Below are 24,309 nucleotides of genomic sequence, written 5' to 3' on the forward strand. Positions count from 1 at the left end.
TATTTTTGAAATCTTTATCTAATATTAACAAAACAATGCAGATTTTACCAGCAAATCAACCGTTCTACCAAAATTGTCATTCAAAACTTACATTAAATGGACTTAGACACAATTGATAGCATGCAGTTGTAAACACACAGGCCTAAAAAATTATCAACAAGAACATCGAGCCTCGTGAAAAACTGGCCCTTACAAAAACCCAGCGTGTCGAACAGAAACACAAACGCTACCTTATTTCCAACTAAGCTACCTTATCTTTTGGTGCGGCAATATTTTTTTCTCAGTCTGCCTGCCTATTATATGTTTTGTTCTTAATCTGTAACCAGGGATGCTAGAGAAAGGGGGCGCGGGGGGTCAGCCGCCTCTGTTGCCTTTTGATAGAAGGGGTCAACCACAAGGAAAGAATTAGTGGAAGCTGGGAATTATCTTTCAAATGGCCTTTTACTCAAGCCTGCCCCCTTGCCCCTTGGTCATTCCGGCGTCCCTGTCTGTAACCTAGGCTAGCCAGTAACATATACATATGTATTAGAGAAGTTTGTTATTGTTGCTTAATGGGATTGACAATGCAACGTTTTCACTGTTAAATCATTAAGCAGGGATAGAAATTTGGATGTTCAAGGACAACCGTTGGAAAACTTGATATTTTCTATGTCGACAATTGCTTATTTGACAGTCTCGCTTTTCCAGACTCGTGTCAATCCACGTGCAGCCCACGCCTGCTGATTTTCTAAAGCCCACGCCTTATGTTCGAATGCGATGTCACCTAAGAAATAGTTTTAGTCCATGATTATTAACATATTCAACCACAACCACCCTCTATAACGGACAACAATCTACAACGGACACCTTTCTATAACGGACAACTTTCTATGACGGACACCTATGTACAATGGACATCATCTCGGGCTTTAAAAGCGTACGAAACAACGAAAGTTAATTGGAACCATTTGTTTTGATTTGCACAAACATACTTTCACTTGAAACTTCGTGTTTGCGCGTCACTATAACACGAGACAATGACGCAATCACACCGAGTTTCAGCTGTAGTGCCATTGTTCATTCAAAGTATTGAGAACACAACGAAGAGGCTTCATTTAATAACGTCAATAAATCGCTATTTACTCTCTGCAGATGTCTCGAGTAAAGTTGGTTGAACTTCCAATGTGCTTCAACTCTGGGACAAGCAGTTCTGTGCGAGATAAATCAATTCTAGGGCAAGCAGTTTTGTGTGAGATAAGTCAATTCTAGGGCAAGCAGTTTTGTGTGAGATAAATCAATTTTAGGGCAAGCAGTTTTGTGTGAGATAAATCAATTCTAGGACAAGCAGTTTTGTGTGAGATAAATCAATTCTAGGGCAAGCAGTTTTGTGTGAGATAAATCAATTCTAGGACAAGCAGTTTTGTGTGAGATAAATCAATTCTAGGGCAAGCAGTTTTGTGTGAGATAAATCAATTCTAGGGCAAGCAGTTTTGTGCGAGATAAATCAATTCTAGGACAAGCAGTTTTGTGTGAGATAAATCAATTCTAGGGCAAGCAGTTTTGTGTGAGATAAATCAATTCTAGGACAAGCAGTTTTGTGTGAGATAAATCAATTCTAGGGCAAGCAGTTTTGTGTGAGATAAATCAATTCTAGGACAAGCAGTTTTGTGTGAGATAAATCAATTCTAGGGCAAGCAGTTTTGTGTGAGATAATTCAAATAGGCCTACTACCAGGAAACAGAATGGGGAGAAGTGACTGAATTTTTGGCAAGTGACTAAATTTTTCTCTGATTTTTCTGTACCCGATTAGTACTTTGCCCAATTTTGTAAATAACATTTTCAATAAAGACAAATTCGAAACACTACGTGGGGAAAACTGACGAGTCGTTAAGAGTAAAAAGGCCATACTCGTATAAGTATAAAGTAAACAAACTCAAATTAACTTGCATGTTGGAGATTTTCCAGTAGAGTTTAGACGCGTTTTTAGTGTTATACAGGTTTATGAAATTTCTATTTTAAATTTCCTTCCTTGCCAAATACAAAGTACGAAAAGCAGAAAGATTGCGCCGATAAAACAGCTCTTAGGAAGCAGCTTGCTCTTATTGGCACGGCGAGGTGATAAACTGCACTACTTTAAACAAAATATGCATCTGGCTGTTAAGCATGAAACCGTATTTTTTGACCTATTTAATACATTCGTTGAATAATTCTTTGTCGTCCAGTTGGAAGTCGATCGGCTAGCAGAGATAAGCACAAACCAAACGGTGACATTCTTTCTTGGATGGTATAAGAACAGGCACGTGTTCTTTTCCGGTTTCCAGTCAAGAAATTGGTTATAGAATTGCCAGTTTCCTAGAATCAACCAGTCGAGAGTAGGGATAAAATTATCAGCACACTGACGTCAGCCCGACGTCAGCCAGCAGGAAAAATACCGGTGCCTCGAGGTTTCCCGCGTTTTCCTGCACTTGGGCCTACACTCGCGTGTACAGAATTCACCTTGAAACTACAACCCTCAATTACCTGGGTAGAATCTCTTTACGTAATTCAGCTATCCTTGCTAGTAGACTCCTAATTATGTCCAATGTATTCAGAGAAAGTTGCAGACTCTAGAAGATGAGAAAAATGTACAGAACTAAAAAGTCATTCATCATGTATTGAGTAAAAAGCGGTTTATGGCATTAGATGACACAGAGAAACGAATAAGCAAGCAAAAATATCCTCCTCAATAAAAATAGTTTATCAGGCATAACGTCACAGAATGCCGACAGCCGTCTCATAGTCAGAACGAGGTTGCTCAAAGACTTTGTTTTGGCAAGCAAAGGGAAGTTTTTCTATCTATTAAATAAATGAAAACTTTCCCGTTTAAAACATCTCTAGTTGGTTTCAAAATTGCAGTCAACTAGATTGAACGGTGAAAGTATTCGTTGATCGGCGAAATTGTTAGTTTCATAGACAGTCTGGACTAACCTCTATATTCCCGCTTAATTCAAGGTGTTTCAAACTGAAAGAGCAATCCATGCTCGCATCTTCTTTTCTTCCCGAAGCTGAAAAGGAAACAATGATAAGAATCAACAGTTCGAAGATGCAATCAAACATTAAATCGGCCTTTTCTGGCAAAATTCTTAATGAACAAAAACGCATACACAATAATTATAGGAGAATAGAGATTTCCTAATGCGTTGGATATCTCAGTATTTAATTGAATTTTGCATTGAGGTGAAACATGGTAAATTGTCTGTCTTGTTGGCGAGAGGGGTTGTAGGTGATGGTCTTCTATACGAGAACCTCCGTCAAGAAAAGCCAAACCCGAGAGAGGGATACGGGAGCTTTGAGAGAGACAGGGGCCCTATCGACAGACTGCAAGGAGATCCCCATCACCAGAAAACATTTTTTGGAAGCCCCTTATTCACTGTAATTTTCGGTGATTGAAGTGGTCAATTTTAAGACATTTAATAGCATCAAAGACTACTATAGTATCATTGAGAATTTCCAACTCAAAAAGCATTGTAAAATAGTTTCACTTCAAAAATCAGACTGATATTCTATACACTTTCAATTCTAGCTTACAATTCCACCGCTGCTAAATTCCCCCTAGTTTTGGAAAGCCCCCCCCCCCCCACTTTTTGGGTTAACCTGAAATTTGACTTCCTGCTCCCTTTTACAAAAATATACATACATACCTTTTAAGTTTTCACAAGATTTTTAACAATGAGATAACACGCTATAAGCGAGTTTAAATGAGGCCTATGACACAACTTCATCGACAACAATAAAGACGATTACCCTGTGCTCAATTTGTAGAGCACGTTACGATCAGTCACTAGACAATATGACTTGTCTCTGTGAATTAGCAAACTATTAATTCCATCGCGGGGGCCCCTTAGTTATGATAAACAACACCCTAATCTCAGGAAAAACATTTTGGGCTTTTGGTGCATCAGCCCTTGTCTTGCCTGAGCAATGACGCAATTTTATGGTCGGTGTTTGATTCCAGGGTAAAAACTGCCTCAGTTTTTTACCCCGATAATCAGACTGATACACTTGTCACACAATCGAATGACTGTGTGAGAAGAAGTGAGACAGGAGAAGGCAGAAGGAAGCATATAACGGGATATAAGCAGGAGGAGAAGTGAGTACAAGGGGACAGGGATGGGAGGGGAAAACACGTACAAACAACGCGTGAGTCTTGCTGCAAAATATGACATGACCCTAGCTGCATCACTGTACTTAAACAAATATGCCAGGAAAGGACCACCTAGATAATACCACAAGGTGATTAGCAAATAGCTAAGGTAACATGATATCCACAGCCTACTAAGGATATACGTGTGGGACCACCCGATTCTAGAAAAGGGGAATCTGCGCACTTTCCCCGCGGGTATTAACTCGAATTAAACGATTAATTCCCATTAAAAAAGACTCGTTGCTAACAATGAGTCATTGCCCTAACGTTTTCTGGATGAAAACATCAATTTTTGTTTTCTGGATGAAAACATATCGATCTTGAATTCTTCAAGTGACTTGACCCGGATTACACTGTGGTTTACGAGTGTACCTTGCAAGCGAGATCAGTAAGATCCCGTTTTCTCCGGACTAACAAGTCGTCTGCATACAGGTACGAAAAATCTATTTTGTACCCAAGAAACCAATCGAATGGCTCAAAACTTTGCACACGGCCAGGACAGATGTCGGGTAAGCAAAGTGTGTCTCAAAATTTTTGTATTTGCTCTGGTTCGTCTTTTATAGCCAAATACAGCTATGAGAGGAAAGAAAAATTGTTTGCCAATTTTTGACAGGGACAGTTTCAAGGGGAGGAGGAATTTGAAAAATCTGAGACACTTTGGTAGCTTAGGATCTGCGCTTTCTGCTGATTTAAGCCAGATTTTGTTACCTTAAACGCAAGGGTGCAAAATAGCTTTTGAAGGTGGTACACTCATTTAAGCAGTAAATTTGCCTGGAAAGTATCATTTTACCACATTTGCCGATTATTTTGATATGGTTGGAATCGCCATGTTCTTGTGCATCGAATGATATATAGTTTAATCTGATTCTGTTAATAGTTTGGTTTATAGGGAGAAAAAAACCAAATATCGTGTCAAAAACGTTTACCGCAACCTTAATCCGTAGAAGTTTACTGCCATTGTTTGGATCGTCGCCATGCTCGCAAAGGCTCATTGTTAGCAAGGAGTATTTAAGGGCTCAATTAAACCTAACCAGGGAATTTGTCTCTTTACTTCAAGCAAAAAAGAAGAAGAAAACGTGCTCGAGACGAAAAACCTCAATCAATCAATGGCCTGATTATAATATTCATATGACCTAGAAGCTCCAGGGAGAAAAAGTAATAGGGCCACTTTGCCACCCGTCCTGGCTCATCTAAATTTTATGAACAACCTACGAAATGACCAGGGGGCAGCTAAGACAGAGGAAATCACTACGATGTGTTCAAAGATCTTCCAACAAAGTGTCCTCTTTTTATTTTGGCGACAGCCATACAACCTTAAGGTCAAACACCATGCCAGCATCAGTTTCTAACCAGGCCCAGAAATATCTTGTGATCATAATACACAAACTATTTCTCAACAAATAAACAAAATAGATTTCTGTGATGATGTACGAAAAACAACTGATATTGTGATAGCAAGAAATGATACGATGATGGCGATTATGTCCATATAATAATGATTCATGATTGTGCAGGTTATAATAATCATTTTTACGATAATGATTATGTTTATAAAATGACGATTATAGTTGTTAGTGCCGACGATGCTGATGATAATGTTGGTTGTGTGGATTATGATGATCAGAAATGGCCATTGGTGTAAACAATTATTACTTACTAGAGGATTTAACTTCATTTCTTGATTCATTCAAATGGCAGCTAATTTCAGCATACGAATCTTCGGTTTTCTTTTGTAAAACTGATAAATATCGCTCTTCCATTTTGTGAAAATTGGCCAGGATGTTAAACTGAATGACAAAAGTTAATTACTGTTAGAAATTTAGCTTGAAAATATTAAATTAAAAAAGGGTTTAACAATGAAATAAAGAGAACATATCATACACTGACATTTTAGAAAGAGAAAAAGCTGGATCATATTTGCCCGGTCCCTGGAAGCAACACAATTTCAGAATGGTAAGTGAGAATGACAAAATATTACCAATCACAGCTCAAATAAAAATCAACTGCTATTTTCTGCATAAAGTATAAGCAAAGTCCAGGGTTAAAAAACCAACATTAGACCGCTAAAAATCCACTTCACATTTCCGTGTTCGTTGTATGGAGCATGTTTTCTGAGATTTTGCTCCATAGGCGAGAAAGATGTGCAAATACTGAGGAATTTTTTTAAAAAACAGGCGTCGAAGGGTGTCAGAAAGAAATCACAGACCATTTTCGAAGCATGATATTGTTGCTGATGTTAGTAAGGGCTAAAGATGAAATATTTGATTGAAGGTATGGGGTCGCATGACAGGGGCGTTTTGATAAAGGCATTTTTGAAAGGGGTATTAAAAGGGAAAAACTTATACACATAAAAAGCAAAAACAGAATTGCTCATCAAAAGGGCTGCTTAATCAACCTTGTTGAACAACTATCTACAGTTTTGGTGAGACGAGAACCGTTTCAAACAGTCTTTCTCTTTGTACTCAAGTGTCCAAAATACAGTGTTTCTCACGAGGAGCAAATCACTCTAAGAAAATCTCGTACACCTTTTGTGAAAATCCTACTGTTTTACCCGAAAATCCCCAGAAATCCTTTTGTTTTAGGCACAATCTCGTACGCTATTTGCAAGAGTGAATCGCCCCTCAGTTTCTCATAACAATATTTCATGGCACTGTCTTACAATGTAACGCATTCTCTTACAGAAAAATGCACCAATGTTGTTCTAAAGAGAATTAGAAGTGATATTGAAGAAAACAACCTTATCGTTGTTTTCGGCACTTCTCAGCAACAAAAAACGTAGAAGATTCAAAGCAGCAATAAATCTGAGAGTAAAAAATTGTTTTTGTTAGCGATAGTATCTCAATGAAAACAATAGGCAAGCAATGAAAAGTTACGGTGTCATATAACTGGGGGAGTCTACGTATATCTAAGTCAAGCAGTCAGACTTTAGGCATAATTCAAACGACTAATATTGATTATTCAAGGGCTTAGCTGATAGACAGTTGCTATATGCGACTCATTTCTATACTTTAAAGGTTATACTTTATAAATCCTTTGGTATACAGGCAAGTCCAAAGAAGAACGGAAATTCAAAACTATTTTTTCACATGCTTGTGTACATTTAGCCTTAAAATTTGTCATTACACACACAATTACACATTATTAACACACCTCTCGGCTTCCATGACAATGTCACAATCGTGTTGCAGTATGGGATCGAATGACAGATACGTCAGTTCCAAGAAGGAAGGGGTGATTTTTTTCACCAGAGACTGATCACTGAGCTGTCGAAGAAAACAAACCGTGAGCCAAATATCGAGAATAACAATCGAATCCATTCGTGCTAGGTACAATATAGAAGAAATCCCGTTCGCATTTCTTGATGATTTGGCACAGATTAGGAATTTGGTATAAGGGTAACACTTTTTAGCGCAAGTGAATACGAGGTTTTTAGCGCAAGTGAAGACTCAGTTCAGAATATCTATTGTGTTCTTCAGACTTCAGCTTGACTTAAACAACTTGAATCCAAAAACAACAATGAGAGTGATTAGATAAGAGCTACCCTTCTGCCTAATTCTAATTCTGTGCATTGGTTAATTGGGAAGGGTTCATTATCGTCATTAATATATTGCGTTAAATAACATTTACCGGTATCCACATGGAATTAAACAGCTTGTCTTTTACCAACTACATCTGATGAAGGTCTTACTGTATCAAACTTCTATATAAGAGCATTTATGAGCATCCAAATATCAAAAGATAGAATTTCCGAAGCCAGCAGTAGCGGTGGCCAAAGTTGCCAGATCGGCTTTTTCAGGCCAAAGTTTCCAATTTTCGCCATCTTCAGAGTTAAAATGCCAAGAAGATTTTTTCTGGCCTACTATTTATAATTTAGTCATTTTGGCCTTTTCAGGAGAAATTACTGGGGACATTACAAACTTTTTTGTGTTATACAAACTTTAACGCCCTAATTAACAAATAAAATTTGAACTGGAAGAGCAGCACTACACAGTGTTAACCGCAATGCCAAATATCATAACCTAACCAAATGATTAGCAAAGGAATTTTTTGAAGGAGAAAGTTTCTCATTTTTCTGTTTAGGTTTGGAAAATAATTTGAAATGTGCTTGCGTGGAAATATAAGTTGAGGGATGGCTTTGTGGAAAATGATTAATTAATTTGATCGGTTATTTACAGATGGCAATCAAGGTTATTATACAAGACGTCTGTTGCAGACGTTAGTGGTAGGCATGTGGTCTTCAAGGGATACTTTGACACGTGACTTCAGCGAGCGAAGCGAATGGTTCGCCATCATTAGTGTTCTAAAAGAATTATTGAGTGAATTGCTCGCAGTCATTGCGGTTCTCAAAGAATTGCCGAGTGAATGTTTCTGCAATCAGAGCTCGAATGCCGGATAGCTTTTCAATGGAAATAAATATTCTATTTTGCCTTTGGCCCATTTACTGCTTCGGCAAGGATAATCTCTTGTTGAGAAAGCAAATATTTCTCGTCGCAATCTTACAATACATCAAAGTTTGACAGTTTGTGAATCATCGTAGAACCATTAAGTGGGTGGGATCAAAACAAAGCCATCAAAGCTAAAACACTGACTCTAACCATAACAGTACAGAAAGATTAATGGAGAAGATAGCTTCCGTGGGTGGCAGGGGCAAATGCTCTGAATCATAACATTGTTATCTCATTCATATTATTTCATTCATTATCATTATCATTATCAATCATTATCATAACAACCAAATTGTTGGACGCACAACACAAAGTTTTCGGATTGAATAAAACAGCATGTCCCTCCAGCATTAGAAACAAACTCCTTCCTAAAGAAGAACCTCCTCGGTCTACCAGATCAAAAACAACAACCAAAACATGTGATTCTGCTATCGGGCAGCATTTACTGGAAAACCCAGATTGTGCAAAAACTATGATGGCGACATGTTTCGGATCATTGGTAGAGCCTATTTCAATTCACAACTACAAATATATACTTCCTGGCTTAGTTTTCGATCTATGTCTAAGAGTTTTCTTCTCTGAATAGTGTCAAACGAAAAGCTTTAGTATATTTCAAAATTTTTGCTTTTCTCAAAGCCAATTTTAAGATTTTTAGTCTTCTTACAACATATTCAGATAAAATAATGTACAAAATTTAAAATGTCAGAAACAGGACTAAGTCACAACTATTAAAAAGTTACAAGACTAACGAAAGGTTCCGATTAAAAACACATTAAACAAGAAATATATATAAATTAATTTTGAATTCTCGCATCATTGCTGAACCTTTGCTCTCTTGATTTTCTTGGAAAGCTAGCAAGGGTCCGGATACACGCATTGTCCTTAAGGCTCGTGATGCAAATAAACCTATTAATTTTGTTAAGAGATTAGCATCTTCCACAAATTGCGTTTGACAATTTTTTAAGATTTTCTTGAATAAGCGGACCTTAAATTACTAAAAGTACACTTCATATTCAATTTAATAGATATAAAAATTAGGATAATATCTACGCTAGCACCCTCAATCCCTTTTAGATCTACCAATGCATGCTACGTGCCATAGAAAACAAAAGAATTTATAGATCTAAAATCGATACCTTGGAATCTAACTGGAGTACCTCATCCTTGATGCACTGGACAATGAGACTACAAACTCCCGAGTGCTTTATGCTGCGCAGCAGTTTCCTAAACACAAGAAGGAGATATCAGACATCAAGTAGAATTGCGTTTATAAGCAGGCTAGAGATGACAATGAGATTCTGTTCGTTGTGACATACATGCACAACGAAAAGACTAATGCAAAATTTGTGTCCAAATGAAACATCTACCCTTCATAGTGTAAGCTATCACTTGCCGCACTTGCACTGGCACCTGCCGGACTTTATGACATCTTAATGACTTCAGAACCAATTTCTTGGAATCCCTTGCCAAAAGAGATGTGGCTCTGTCTGTCTTTTCCAAAAAGAAAGTTGCTTTGGCACTTTCTGGTCAAAGTTGGCACAAATGGTGCAGTTTTTCGACTATTATTACGTCGCCTATTTTTAACTAATGTTTCGAAATTCTCTTAGGTTTATTGCCTAAAATTTTAATTAATTAGTAGGTTTGCAATACCTCTGTTTTGCTGTAAATAAAAACCATTTACCAAGAAAACAATTTCTTATATCTCCAAAAGATATAAAACAACAAACAAATTGTGTAATTTGTTTACCTGAGTAGTATCGAGCGGGACGGCGTGTCAAACCTTTTTAATGAAAATCTAAACAAATGCAGCGAACGGTTTCTCTTAAATGAAGAAACGATAGCAAATATATTCATACTGCCAAAATAACCAAACATTAACTTAATACATAAATCAGTTTAGATAAAAACAAAGTGAACCAATTTAAATAGGAAAAGAAGTATTGGTTTAAAAAGAGGGGTTTAAAGATTATGTTAGAATCTCTTTTCAGAGACATTTTTCGTAACTTTTAGGTTTGTTAGAATCTCTGAGACAAATCGCTTCGAGTATCGAAAAACATTTCCACTTTATATCGTTTTCAGATCCATACTGCACAACAACATTTGTCAAACTCATTAGCTGGATTATGAGCGAGAGCTGGAATTTATTAGTATATACGAGAAACCCGATAAAAAAAGCATTTGGTGTGCAAGAAAAGTTTTGCACCATCTTGAAACTTCAAGCACTTTTAGAATCGTATGCAATTTGACTCTCCGAGGGCTATGACACAGATGGGGTAACAGCTTCATTTCAAAAAGCATTTGGTGTGCAAAACAGAAGGTTGAATGAAGGGGGATGTAAAAGAAGAAAGGAAAGCTGCCATTGATGGATGATATAACATAACTGAGGTTCTACTAATTTCGGTCAAATGAACAAGGGTAAATGGGGAATCAAATGAGTATACTATGAAGCATGTATAAAAACTGCGATAGGACCTTACTAAAAGATCGACAAACCCCAAACGTTGTAGTTACACATAAAACTGAGTGATGGGTTTCAAAGAATTAAGAAAAAAGACTCGCTTTGTCAACTAGAAGTAGTGTATTATACCGCCAAGAATTTTTGTGTGTGGATATTTACAAAAACTCGACTCAATCGAAAAGATGACATAAAAACGAACTCACCAAATCTTGATTGCTGTCCGAGACCATAATTTCAGTAAGGTTCTGGCAAAGATGAAGATACGTTGTAAAATTTCTACACAACATCAAAATATTTTAGGGTATACAGTATAATGCACTCGAGAATAAGGACCGAGAACAAACTGAAAGAACGTGACTTGTTTCAGATGCAACTTTTGGGAGATGCAGAAGCCATTTATGACAGGTGGAAATCTTGTGAAGGGTAGGAAGATGAGTTCTCGGTCGTCAAGGTAGGGAGAGTTTTGCAGGGGTAGGGGGGGGGGGTGAGAATCTCATGCAGTGTACCAAGACTTTCGGCTGGCATTGTACCCTATTCTAAAGAATCAAGATTTGGCTAACTACATACCCAAAGAGATAGAGGATGGTACCTGAAAAAGCGAACAAGCAGCTATAGAACCCAGGAACTCCAACGACAACGCAAATTCACGGACTCGATGAAGGAGACTTTCCGCCAAATCCTGCATAATACAGAGGAAGATTAAAGTTAGGTATTGAGAATGAGGCGGCGAATGAGATGTCAACGGGTACAACATGCGTATATGGTTTCCGTATGATATCATTGGATTATGCTAACGCATAACTGCTGACCTTATCAACTGGCATGTGTGTGAGCACCATTGTCGGGAGCATTATATAATAGAGTTCAATCCCTGGCTCTCCGATACAAAAACAGAACAAGCTATTTGTGGTACGTTGTTGTATCGTGAAGAGTTAAATGACGAGAAATATCAATAGAGTAGAATAGATGCTTTTCGCTTATAGTTTCATTGACAGTTTGATGTTTTAACTAAAAATCAAAACATACATTTCTAAAATGGCAGGACTTGAAAAGGTAGTTTTTATCGAAAAATGTTAGAAATGAAACCATTTTTACAGTATTGTTCTTTGGAAATCATCTCGTTAATCTTATATGACAAAAATTCATACACAATCATATTACCAACGACTTCTTCCTCCCTTGATAATCATTCCTGGTGAAGATAAGGACAACAATTAATGCAAATTCACAACAAATTAAAAATAAATATGATCAAAGTCTTTTGAATATCATATCCTACATAAGTTGCCTTTGATATTTCTAAGGTTTTACTTGGAATAATATCCTTCGAGCTTCTATTATGGCCTTATGCAAATTTGTTTTGGTTTTCTTTTGATAAAGTTGCAACATATAAATAAAATAACATCTTTAAATGAAATATGAACGCTGTTGTCTTTCCTGCATAAAATACAGGCTTTAAATTGTCAGCTGATCGCTTCACTATCTGCCAGCACTGCCAACGCACTCTTGCTGTTCAGCTGATTGAGTTTAGAAGTGCCATAAGAAAATAATTCTCTAAACCAGCCTTAATTAGCATTAACACCTAAGCATACTGCGAAATCCTACATCTAATGCTGAATAATTGTTTCTTATGCACTGCTATAATTTGAGACGGAAAATAATTTGAAGACATTTGACCTTGTTAAATTTGTCTAGCTCTTTACGATTCAAAGTGTTTAGCGGCAAGTGTAGGTCATCATATAAAAGTGATACCCTTTAAAAATCAAAAAAGTCTTCTATGGGGTCAACTAGAATTCAAGTAACTGCCATTGTTTCGACGCTTTAAACTTTGGCAAAGTTTCTATATATCAATAAAAATTAATCTCAAAGCTAAAAGTTATGACATTTCAAATAAAGCAATGCTGATATATGGATTGCCTAAACCTTTTTCTTCTATGATGATTTTCCAAACGTAATAAACATGATTACAAGTTTACACGCTAATTCTCTGATAGATCAGATTGTCGTGGAAGGAGGATACTACGAAGTGCCTTGTAAAACTGACGCATTCTTTCTAAATGAACTTCTTTCCAAGCCCATTTGATATGACAATGAAACGATCTTAATCTTTACTGACAAGTTGACGGAGTAAAACTATGATCACCTTTTCAAAAACTGCAGCATTGGTTCTAAGTTTAATTTCAGCAAATACTCGACGCTGTAAAAGAAATATTGTTTTCGATAAACTCAAATTATCGCAGATACATAATTATCTCAACTACCTATCAATTACGAGTATAGATTCAACATATATGATACTCCGAATAAAAGTTTATTGCAAAGTTAGCAAAACATGTTGTAAGAAACTGCAGTTTTTCGGGATTGGAGAAAGCTTTGTCAAACTAAAGTCATGCACAAAAAAAAAATAAATCATTTATGACAAAAAAACTTGTTAACAATATTGATGCTGATCATAAGGCTAGGTATGCCTGTTTGTTGACGATAAAAGGTGTTTTGAATGACCATTTAATCTACAGCAAAAAGCGATTATGGACAGTTGCTTGAATCTCACGCCAGAAACAGAATTCAGGCCAAACCCACTCGAATTATGATAAGTCAACTGGGCCATAAGTAGATAAGAAATCTATCTGAGCGGAAAACGTTTTTGAACAAAGAGAAAATGACTCTTTGCTTTCCTTGATAAATTCAAAGTAGTGGGCTTGCTGCTACAAAAACTCGCTTTCGAGAAAAATCCCTGATCTTTAAAAAGCTTGGCGATAAAAATTTAACAAATCGTGTTTTCATACAGCATTTTTCCACCATGACATAATCTGTCCCTTAATTACAATCAGAAGGGATAACGAATCGCCACAAAAAAACTTATGTATCGTGATTTTACTGAGTAAAAAATATTTAATTTCCTGTCATTTTATGCGTTAGATCATGTATTGCAAGATTTCATTTTAATGCTCCTGACTACGACATTGATCACAGAGTTTAAAATCTGCTTTGTTGTATAACTCTATTAAACATTCATTCTAAAAACATGTTGACACCATCAAATTAAATATACAATCTTATCGCAGGACGAGTAAGATAACAAGGTGAATAGGAAGATAAAAATGAGAGAAGGCAGCAAGGTGGATCCGCCAAAAATTATAGACAAACTCTACCTTTGCATGAGAACTAAAAAACTTGAGATAAACAGAATGCCAAGGGCCATGTTAATGGTATTTATTTTTCAATTATTTTGTTTATTTATTTTAACATGATTTCAAGATGAATCCCCGAAAGATAAAAGACATGGTGAAAAAAGGTTGAAAACTCTTGATTTCAGATAAATTTTTAAGGTAATTTGCCGATAAAGGTAATGTTCTGTAATTAACCATCTCTAGGCTGGCCTAAATCCAAAATGAAAATAAATGTTACGAAAAACAGACCTGCCAATCATTGATTGACTAATGGGTTGAAGTGTTACGTTGAGGACCAATCAGAGACATGGAGAGCACACCTGCCAATCATTGATTGGCTAGTTGGTTGAAGTGTTACGTTGAGGACCAATAAGAGACAAGGAGAGCACACCTGTCAATCATTGCTTGCCGAATCGGTTGAAGTGTTACGTTGAGGACCAATCAGAGACATGGAGAGCACACCTGTCAATCATTGGTTGACTAGTTGGTTGAAGTGTTACGTTGAGGACCAGCAGAGACATGCAGAGCACACCTGCCAATCATTGATTGACTGGTCGGTTGAAGTGTTACGTTAAGTTAAGAACCAATCAGAGAAATGGAGAGCACGACCAGTCGTTTGGAAAGTTGTGGCAGGGGCCAATCAGAGTTATGGAAATTACACCGGCCAATCACTAAGTGACAATTGCACCAAAATACTTCGAATTCAGCGTTCACCCTCACAATGCGTATTATCAACAGCAACAGTAAAATAGAATTGGTGACATGAAAGAGTGCTTGTGTTACCTTAGCACGAAAGGACAATATTTTGTCCCAATGTCTTTGACAAGCATCAGATAGGAAAGGGTTGCTTTGGCATCTGAAACAAACAAAAAACAATTGCCATTGAAAATTACTAAAGAGATGACATCCTTCAAATCAGGCAAACCAGCGCAATGTCACAAATTTTAGGCCTTTCCACATCATTTCATATTTTGTTTTCAGGCTTCTGCTCACAAGAAAATGTTTTCTAAAACAGCAATAAGCAAAACATTATTTCTAATCTGGCGGCTTTCGCCATTTTTGTAAATTCTTAACTATGTAAATTTTATTTTGATTAGTTGCCAATTGGATAAAAACTCGTGTCAAAATAGAAATACAAAAAGATGTCTGATTATCTACTTTCTGGTTTGTGGTGCGAGAATGGTTCAGTTGTTTGAGGCGCTGACTGCAGACCCAAGGGTCCGTGGTTCGAGTCTCTGGCATGACCAAACTTTCACCCAGAGTGAGAAGAATCGCCAGCTCCCTGTAATTCCAGGCGTAAGAATCACGGGGTGTGGTCACATCGAGAGGAAGGACCAGGACACTGCTCGATAAGCATAGCTTCTCATTGTCCTAAAACTACCTTCGGATGCTAGGTAGAAACAATTACAAATACAGTTTGCTGGAGTTCATTTATTGGGGCACACGAGTCCATGCTAACAGTAAAACAGAAGTTGACCGAAACAGACTCTAGCAGTAAAAATTATCAGTATGCCTAGGAACTCTTTATTGAGAAGTTGAAGCATTCCTTGACTATGAATTATAAGATGGGCTGATAGATAATCAACGCGGCATATTAATAAAAACTTATCTTATTTAATTATCACTTAAATCATGATTTTGGAATAACCTTTTCATCCAGCTTTGAAGGGTGTATGAAGTGTTGTGCTACTCTATATTCATGCTACCGCTTACGTGTTTAAGTGTTTGTCTCAATAACTTTGTCTAGCATTGTAGACCAGTCGACCTCCAGAATACATTAAAAACTTAGAAAACAAACTAGAAAAAGCTTACCATTTTCTAACACCCTTTCTTCAATATTCAGACCCGTTTCTAAAAATTTCGTGTAAGGAATTTTGAAAGATGAAAAGGCATTCTACAAAGAAAAAAATGATTTCAGTTATTCATATTTGAATTTGAGCAAAAACTGTAAAAAACATGATATATCTCTCAAAATTAATTAAGAAATCTAATTGGTAAATTTAATCTTGCTAACTGGAATAAAAATAAATCAATTCAATTGATGAAAACAGCATTTCGCATTTGATGACTTCTTCCAAACCAATGATAACTTCATTCTGCGCATTATTCATTTTCTCCCAATTTTAAAAGCAAAGATATAAATATTACCAGAAAAAAAGATATAAATATTACGTCAATATCTAAATAAGTAAAAATAAGAAGATTACCATTTATATAGATAAATTTTCTAAAATTTCTTCTATCATGTTCAGATTGATACACACTCATGAAGGCCGGACAGAAACGTCCAAAGGGCCGGATGTGGCCCGCGGCCGTAAGTTGCCCAGGTCTGATACAAAGGTTACAAAACTGGAAATTTCATGAAAGATATAATAAGTAAATCATTATTTTTGACCCAATCACATATTTTTGCCGGATCACAGGTCTTTCGGGTCCAGCGTGACGTATTCAGAAAACAAACAACGCATACAAACCATTATACAACTTGATATTGAATCACTGGTATGACTACAATAGATGCATCTGGCTCGTGTCCATTCTGTTTTTTCCTGGCATGTGCCAACAATTTCATAGGATGATACAGGATTAACAAGCAGAGTACATAAACTGAAAAAACATTAATAATCTGTTAAAAGTATAAACAGATTATTAAAAAAGATGATATATTATCCAGACTGACTAAAATATTGTAACAGGATTTGTTAATATTCAATGTGAAAATAATTTTTAACAATAATAAACAAAAATTTATAATTTTGAAATGGTGAATTTACAGAAGACACTATCATGATCATCATTATTATCATAATCTAGGCCTGAGAATCTGAGCAAAATGTTGTTAACAGTAAGACTCCTTTGACCTAGAGAAGGATTTAATTTAATCCTGTTTTCAATCAAAACAGACATTTGACCACAACACATGATATTCTCATTAAACTGACACAAAGTTTTTAATCCCAATCATGGCAGAAAAAGAATTATCTTGGCTTTTCTTCAACATAAACCAGCTGCTACACTGAACTGCCATTCAGGCCTATTCAACGACATATGCATTGCAAAAAGTTTTTGCTACAACAAGAACTGACACAAATAATGAATAAACAACAAAACATCTGCTTGTGAAATTTGTCTTTAATTGCTTTTGTCAAAAAAAAACTTTTGACCTAGCACTTTCAACTATATCTCCTTTCATTAAATTATTAAAGTGTACTTACAAATTAATGGCAATAGCTTTGATATCTTTTTCATCAAAGTTACACCCAGCTATTAACTTTCCATCAAGAAAAGGACCTATAAACAATAATCCAATTTTGACCATACAGCAAAATCTCTTTTGCACCATCTCATCCACGTTGTCACTTTCATTTGAAGCAACTCCACAACTGGATCTGTCTTTCCTAGTTTCTGCTTCCAAATTTCTGCTGACCACCACATCATTGTTTAATTTGCTATCATCATTGCTGTTCTGTGAATTTGAACAAGCAAGATCAGTTTCCATGCCACGCATTTCAATTTCAGCAAACTTAGATTTAGCCAGTTGAAGAAACAGCTTTGATATATCCAGACAGCATGCTTTAACAAGCTTTACTTGCTTCCAGCTTAGCCTCATGATTGCTAAAATATAAGGTTCATTTCTTAATCAAGATTCAATGCAAGATTAAAATTAAGATTTTTATGAGAGATGAGCATAATGCATACTAAGAAAGTAACATACATTTAGAAAAATGTAAGTATTGAAGGCAAGGTTACTTCCTAAAGTGTGCGTGTATAATAGAGCCAAGCATATGATACCATAATGCTTCAAAAAAGGCCAGGGGCTCTTAAAATTCTTCACACCTTTGTGGAGGGACGGCGCATTCAATAAGATGTATAAATGCAGAGGTTTTCATATTTCAAGCTTAAGAAATATACCTGCTTCCTATAGCAACATTGAAATTTAGGACAAAAGAATTGTACCAGAAATTTCCTATTCACATTAACTGAGCAAGCTTAAATAATTCGCAACCTCCACTTTTCTGAGTGATTTTCATATTTAAAAAATTTCCCAGGCCAAGGAAGGGACAGCTACTTTTAGGGGGTGTTTGAACAAGGGAACATTTTTGCATTTAAAAATAGTTAAGAGGGTTTCCATCTGCAAAGACATAAAAATGAAAGGGAGTGATGATTCAAAGTAGTACATAAAAACGAAAAAGTGTGATTATTCAAAGTAGTACAGAAGATGAATTTGAAGAGGAACAAAATCAAAAAAACATTGCTAAATCATGTTCAATTTACATTAAGAATCCTAAGCAGCAACATTATTAAAGTGACTTTAACTACTTAACACATAAAGATTTTACAAATTGAGATAAAAAATTGCTAGGAAAACAAATTAGACAATCTGCTTAGATTGAAAAGGTATTCTTTCTAAAAGACTACAAGTGAAAAGGGATTCAGTCATGTTGGCTGCAAACAAAAATCAATATTTTGTCACTTCCTTATTTGATGTAGCTATGAAGGCAAAGGCAAACCTTTCTGCAAATAATCAAGTGCAAACTTCAAAGACTGCAAGCTTGCAATGATACCCAAGTTTTCAGTCAATCCCAAAATCATTTCCTTTGCACTACAGACCTGGAATTTGAAAATTTAAGAAACTAGACTGGTTGTTTAACTAGAAAACACTTTAGATTTACAAAAAATATTGGAATGAATTCAGCAAGCTGCTTAGAAACTTTGATATCAATGTACAAAGTAAGTACCTTTATATAAAGTATCGTTACAAATTACACTGATACGGACTTTGACCTAAAAGAGTAAATTTTAATGTCGTAATTTTGCAGTAACAAAATTATAGTGACTTGATGTGTAGATCTATCATTTTGAGGGGCAGCATATTTAGACATTTGCCTTTCTAGTCAAAATTGAATAAGAAAATACTAGATACTGACATTAAATATTAATGCATGCAAGAAAAACATCTGCCAAAGCATGTAGTAGAACTATAAGAATGGTAAGAAAAATTTGAAGAGATACACCAAAGTGAATATTGATGCAAATACAAACCTTGTTAAGCCTTTCCATTATTTCATGGTAATCTCTCTTCAAAGGGATAAAATTGGAATAAGGAAAAATGATGCTGATAATCTCCCATCCACTGAACTCGATAACATCCTGAACAATATTCCAAAATGAAACAGAGGTAAGAAGCAATGACATTATAAAAATATATTTTTAGTATTTTTTAAATTTGGCTAAAATAATATTATGAAATAATCTTACATAAGATTAAAAAATCTCACATTTCCTATCACATAAAGGTAAATTTAATCCTTTCTCGAGAAGAAGAAACATTAAACCATTACTATTTGATCAGGTTTGCCATTTTGTAATCACATTCATGAAAATAAATATTATCAAAATGTGAGTCCGACAAAGAAAATCTTTTTTAAGATGCATTACAAGAGGATTTTGAGTTGGACAGGACAGTTGCATGCTCAGTTGCATAACAATACATTTCCAGGATGGACTTAGAATTGACTAACTTGAAGATGAACTACTAGATCACAGAAAACCTGGATACAGACGTATTTTAGACTGAAATCTTTCTTATTTCCCACAATGCAAGACAGGAAATGGATATTTAGTTCAAATATTTGATACTGAATTACTCACAACATCCAATTAATACTTTTTGCATTGACTATTTCTTTAAATTTACAGAATGTGCAATTTCATCATGTCTAAGGCTTTAATAATGCTTTCTTCAATCAAATAAAAGCTCTGTGTAAATGGACATGTTTTTATTGGTTATATTCTTGTTGCATGTTTATCTATTGGTCTATTATTTGCCTTCTCTTTCCCTCAATCACTTGCTACCTGACTTTGTTCCTTAAAAACTCTGAATATACTTAAAATTTCACCTTGAATGAATCATCACACAGCAATTCAAGGACTTCAGATGCACTGTTCTCTTCTAAGCACTGTCTTACAGCATCAAGAAAGTCATCACTGAGAACTGGGTTACTTTTCTTGAATAAAATAAAGCATTTCAAATTGATTTAAAGTTGCATAATTTACACTTAAAAATACTTTGCTTCAAAAGAATATTCTAAAAGTATGTTTTTTGCTGTCTGCAGACAAGTGTCAAGAAGAGAGAAGGTTAGCCTGCGCACAGGCTCAACAGGTTTTCCAACCAACGAGTTTTGTTACATGAATCCAAGTTTAGTTGAATGGAAAGTTTTAGGATTCCTGTTCCCATCTTGAATTGTTTGACATCTTGAAATATCTCAGTATAATAGGGTTTACTTGGCTGCAACCTTCATAACAGCCATGTACTTTGTCAAACATTGAAAATGGTCTTAAAAGCACTATATCCTATAAGCCGTCCATTCAGAGTTAAAAACAGGATTTATAGTTGGTGAAAATTGACAATTAGCCTTACATTGTTGATTGGATATGTAACAATAGGTTTATTGTGTAGTTCAACCAATGGGAAGTTCAAATGGCCAGTGAAATGCTCCAGGACATAGTACCTTTAGGCTCTGTGGAGCTATTTTTTCACATGACTGTCAGCACCCTTTCAATTAATATGATGTTTTGCTTCAAATTCCAGCAATCTTATCTTAATGTTTTCAAAATTGAATTTCTATATCAATGTAAACTTGCATTTAATTTCTAAGGATATGTATGAATTGAAATAATAGCGCATTTCCCCTGTTCTTCCAAGGCTGGGGTCTGGTGCGTTGGCAGGCGCATACAAGGCCAGGATGCATTTCAAGGCCCTCCCGGCGGAGAGCAATCTCCCAATTTTCTCACACCAAGGTTTTTGGCAGAGATTTTAATGGTTTTATGTTCTGGCAGGCAGTACTGGCATGGCACAGAATCTTGAGCGTGAATGCAATAAACTGGCATGGGGTGAATGGTTATGGCAGCCAGCCGTCAGTTCTATCTCACTTTAAACATACCATTTGTAATGAGCCCTTAAATCGTGCTTGGAAAATGTCTAATGTAACCAAATAACTCTTTGAATAAGACAACTCTAACTAAATCCAACAACAACCAAATTACGTTTTTATTACATCTTTTTCAGCTTTATACGTCTTTGGTCAATATCTGATTAAATTATTTCTTTGAGTTTTGTGCTGTATCTATATAGAGATGTTTAGTTAAATTGTACTCTTACTGCAGTCTGTTATGTGCGGGTCAGCCAGAAAACAAAGTTTACTATACCCCTCACTATATAAAAAATTTTTGATCAAAGAAACACATACATTGAAAAGAGCAGTAAAACCCAGGGGTGCCTACACTGGGGGGGGGGGGATGGAGGGGCTCTTTGAAGAGGGGCAGAGGGGTTAAGTAGTGCCCTAAAATATAAGAAAATATTATAAAATCTTATCCATAATTGATGATTACATATTAAAAAATATTGGAACACCAGCAAAAACGAAAAGGCTGAAAAGTTTGTCTGTGACAAGGTGGGCCACAAGAGGGGGCGGGGCAAATATAATAGTGGATAAACAAAAGACCTATTCCCTCAAAAGTCTCCAGCAACCAAAGAAGGATAAATCTGTATTAAACTTAGTGGGCAATCAAAATTTTACAACCAGCCCATTTATAACAGGTATGATTTTCATAAATCCAAATATTGTGAATAGCGACAAAGCCATTTAACATCCATTTTATGTATGGATATTTTTGTCAACATTTTCTCTATGTTAAGAATTATTGATGGTTGAAAAACTCAGCTGTATGGTTGGCAAATATCCATGTTAATATTTTATTATGTTACCCCACTCTTATCCCCCCAACCAGGAATACTTGATCATGTAAGTAGAAAAATTCTATGATTTGCCCTCAACACCAACACTGTCCCTCCTGCCCTAACCTTGTGCAGGTGTCCCTGGTAAAACCTAGCCTGCATGCAAACTAAACTGGTTTTCCCAGAGATGAATCTAACTGATTGGAAATTTAGTTCATTAGAAAACTCAGTGTTTCTCTCCCAGTAGAGTCTGCAAATTCAGTGACAAAAACTGCGTCAAAGGTCACGCGCAGTTCCCACTGGGAATCATTCCTGATTGGTAGAAACTTTTCCCATTGTTATTGTGAAATACAAATGGGGAAAGTAAAGCCTGAAGGAGGAATATTAGTTGCAGTTGGAATTCCTGCCTCCTTGGAATTGCTTCAATTAATTATGATCAAAGAAGTTTCTTTCAAGTTTCCTCTAAGGACTTGCCAAGACATTCATTACAGTGCCCAACAGCCCACAGCAAAGCCAAGTTTAGAGAATTTAGATCAATATTTAATAGCCTCTTGTTTTTACCATAAGAGATTGTCTTTTTTAATTTACATTTCAATCAATCTTTTCCAAAAACAAAAATACAAACAACTTGTCTCAATCAATCAAGGTGGACCTTCGGCGTACAGTTGACATGGAATGCACCCTGGAATATACGGTGGATAGAAAAACACGGAATGCACATGGACAGGGGGAAAGGGACGGGATTGGCAAAAACTCTGTCAATGGGCAGTTACAGGGATCACTAATTGGTCACTGAACAATCAGAATGATACATATAACGCCAACGAACTTACCATACCAAGTGCCGCTTCCCAAAGAAGAAACTTTCCGCTGCCATTTCTAGTCTCACTCACTTGTTCGGGCTGATTGTGGCCTTCTCCGTCCGCCATTGAAGAAACCTCGATATCAGTTCAAGGACAGGGAAACAAAGAGTACAAAACAGTAAATACAAGAGTTTGGTCGAGGTTTGTTCCATGATTAAAAGTGGAGACCAGTTGAATGAGATTGTAGAGTACTTGGCAGTAGCAAAGATGATATTTACTTTAAAAGAGCTAACGAGATTTGTCCGACTTACAGTTTTTGAGTTTGCTGTGATGATAGTCACGCTATTTATTTTTAGCATTTTACTTGCCCTTAAACTTGACAACATCGTTACACTCTCTTGGTGGGAGGTTTTTATACCATTATTTGCGTGCGACGGATTAATTGCCTATTTCGACATTATTGTCTTTATACGGTTGTACGTGGATGCAGAGGAAGAATTCGCATTCAAAAGATTGATATTGAACGGTGCTATTCTTCTTCTGGTTTTCATTTACAAAATTCTTATGTGTCAAAAACTTACAGGAGGGAACGACTTACAATACTCTCTGATTCACACACCAATCTTTATTCTCATCCAAGGACTAATGATGCGTTCATGTGTCATCCCTGACAAGTAGATGACAAACTGTTGATTCTTTACCCTATAAACATGGTGCATGATGGATGCTAGAAAGACTTCAGAGAAATGAAATTTCAAAGACATTTTGAAATGTAAAACACATTTATGTTCTTTGCTGCCTAATAATGGCATTTGTCAGTTTACATTCTCAGATGTAGGCACACGTGGTGATTTTCCTGTGGCTGCCACTCTATAAATAAAGGCACGTGTTCAACCTGACAGCTACCATTTCTAGCACATCAAAGTTTTCATTGATGATGATTGATGGCAGGACAGAGATGCATTGCCCAGGCCCATACACACTGTATAGAAATTCTACCCAGCATGTGAACATATCACATTCCATAACAATGTGGCTGGTTTGCTCTAAACAACTTTCTATGCATTGAAACCAGCTATGTTTACATCAAATTAATTTTGTCCCTGTAGTAGTGTTATGTTTTGTTTTCCAGTTGTTTTGACAACAGCCTTTTCTTAACCATGTGCATGTTTAAACTTGTGTGGTTCTTCAAAACTTCTACAGTGAGCAAGATTTCAAGTCTGGCCTGCAAGCTTTGAAAATGAATATCATCCCTTTTCTGGATACAATCCAGAATACATTTATTTAAAAGTTGTAGACTTTTTCAGGTTTAGTTAATCATTTTTAACAATCTGACAGCACAAAAGATGTAACCTGACCATAGGACTTCACAAATTTGATATTGAACATAGTTTGTTGCCAACAAATGATCTGGGATTCTTGATTAAGATAGAACATACTTTTTCTTGCATATTTAATTCATTGGTTTGGGAATCACACAATATGCCATAAGATATTGTCAGTCCTTGTGAACGTTTAAAAGAGGCAGGGGGC

The 24,309-nt window shown here is 36.1% G+C and overlaps 1 protein-coding gene across 2 annotated transcripts; it reads right to left on the reverse strand.

Moving 5' to 3' along the window:
• On the reverse strand, window positions 1-23,977 carry LOC135693923 (glomulin). 2 transcript variants are annotated; one of them, XM_065212506.2, is made up of 20 exons: window positions 22,807-23,977; window positions 20,136-20,243; window positions 19,279-19,386; window positions 18,747-18,846; window positions 17,451-17,850; window positions 16,710-16,842; window positions 16,048-16,129; window positions 15,019-15,091; window positions 13,209-13,262; window positions 12,227-12,257; window positions 11,655-11,744; window positions 11,269-11,310; window positions 10,355-10,428; window positions 9,744-9,831; window positions 7,313-7,425; window positions 6,900-6,963; window positions 5,820-5,949; window positions 2,947-3,023; window positions 2,500-2,585; window positions 1-763 (listed from the first exon to the last, which is right to left on the reverse strand). In XM_065212506.2, the coding sequence occupies exons 1-20, from the start codon at window positions 22,900-22,902 to the stop codon at window positions 760-762; spliced, it is 1,953 nt and encodes a 650-aa protein (XP_065068578.2). In that variant the 5' UTR covers window positions 22,903-23,977; the 3' UTR covers window positions 1-759. The 2 variants fall into 2 exon arrangements, with proteins under 2 accessions (XP_065068578.2, XP_065068579.2); XM_065212507.2 differs by having other exon boundaries at window positions 1-2,585; window positions 22,812-23,977.
• Between the last annotated feature and the right edge of the window lie 332 nt (window positions 23,978-24,309).

This window comes from Rhopilema esculentum, chromosome 11 (genome assembly GCF_057945365.1).
Source record: "Rhopilema esculentum isolate cy_ngs chromosome 11, ASM5794536v1, whole genome shotgun sequence".
NCBI lineage: Eukaryota > Metazoa > Cnidaria > Scyphozoa > Rhizostomeae > Rhizostomatidae > Rhopilema > Rhopilema esculentum.

Excerpts from the sequence above, each read along its gene's own strand:
- LOC135693923 (XM_065212506.2), bottom strand. The coding sequence starts at position 22,902 with ATGGCGGACGGAGAAGGCCACAATCAGCCCGAACAAGTGAGTGAGACT. Across the intron at positions 17,851-18,746 it reads ACTTGATTATTTGCAGAAAG|CAATCATGAGGCTAAGCTGG; the intron begins GTTTGCCTTTGC and ends CTTATATTTTAG. Across the intron at positions 11,311-11,654 it reads CTGCTTGTTCGCTTTTTCAG|AACCTTACTGAAATTATGGT; the intron begins GTACCATCCTCT and ends CATCTTTGCCAG.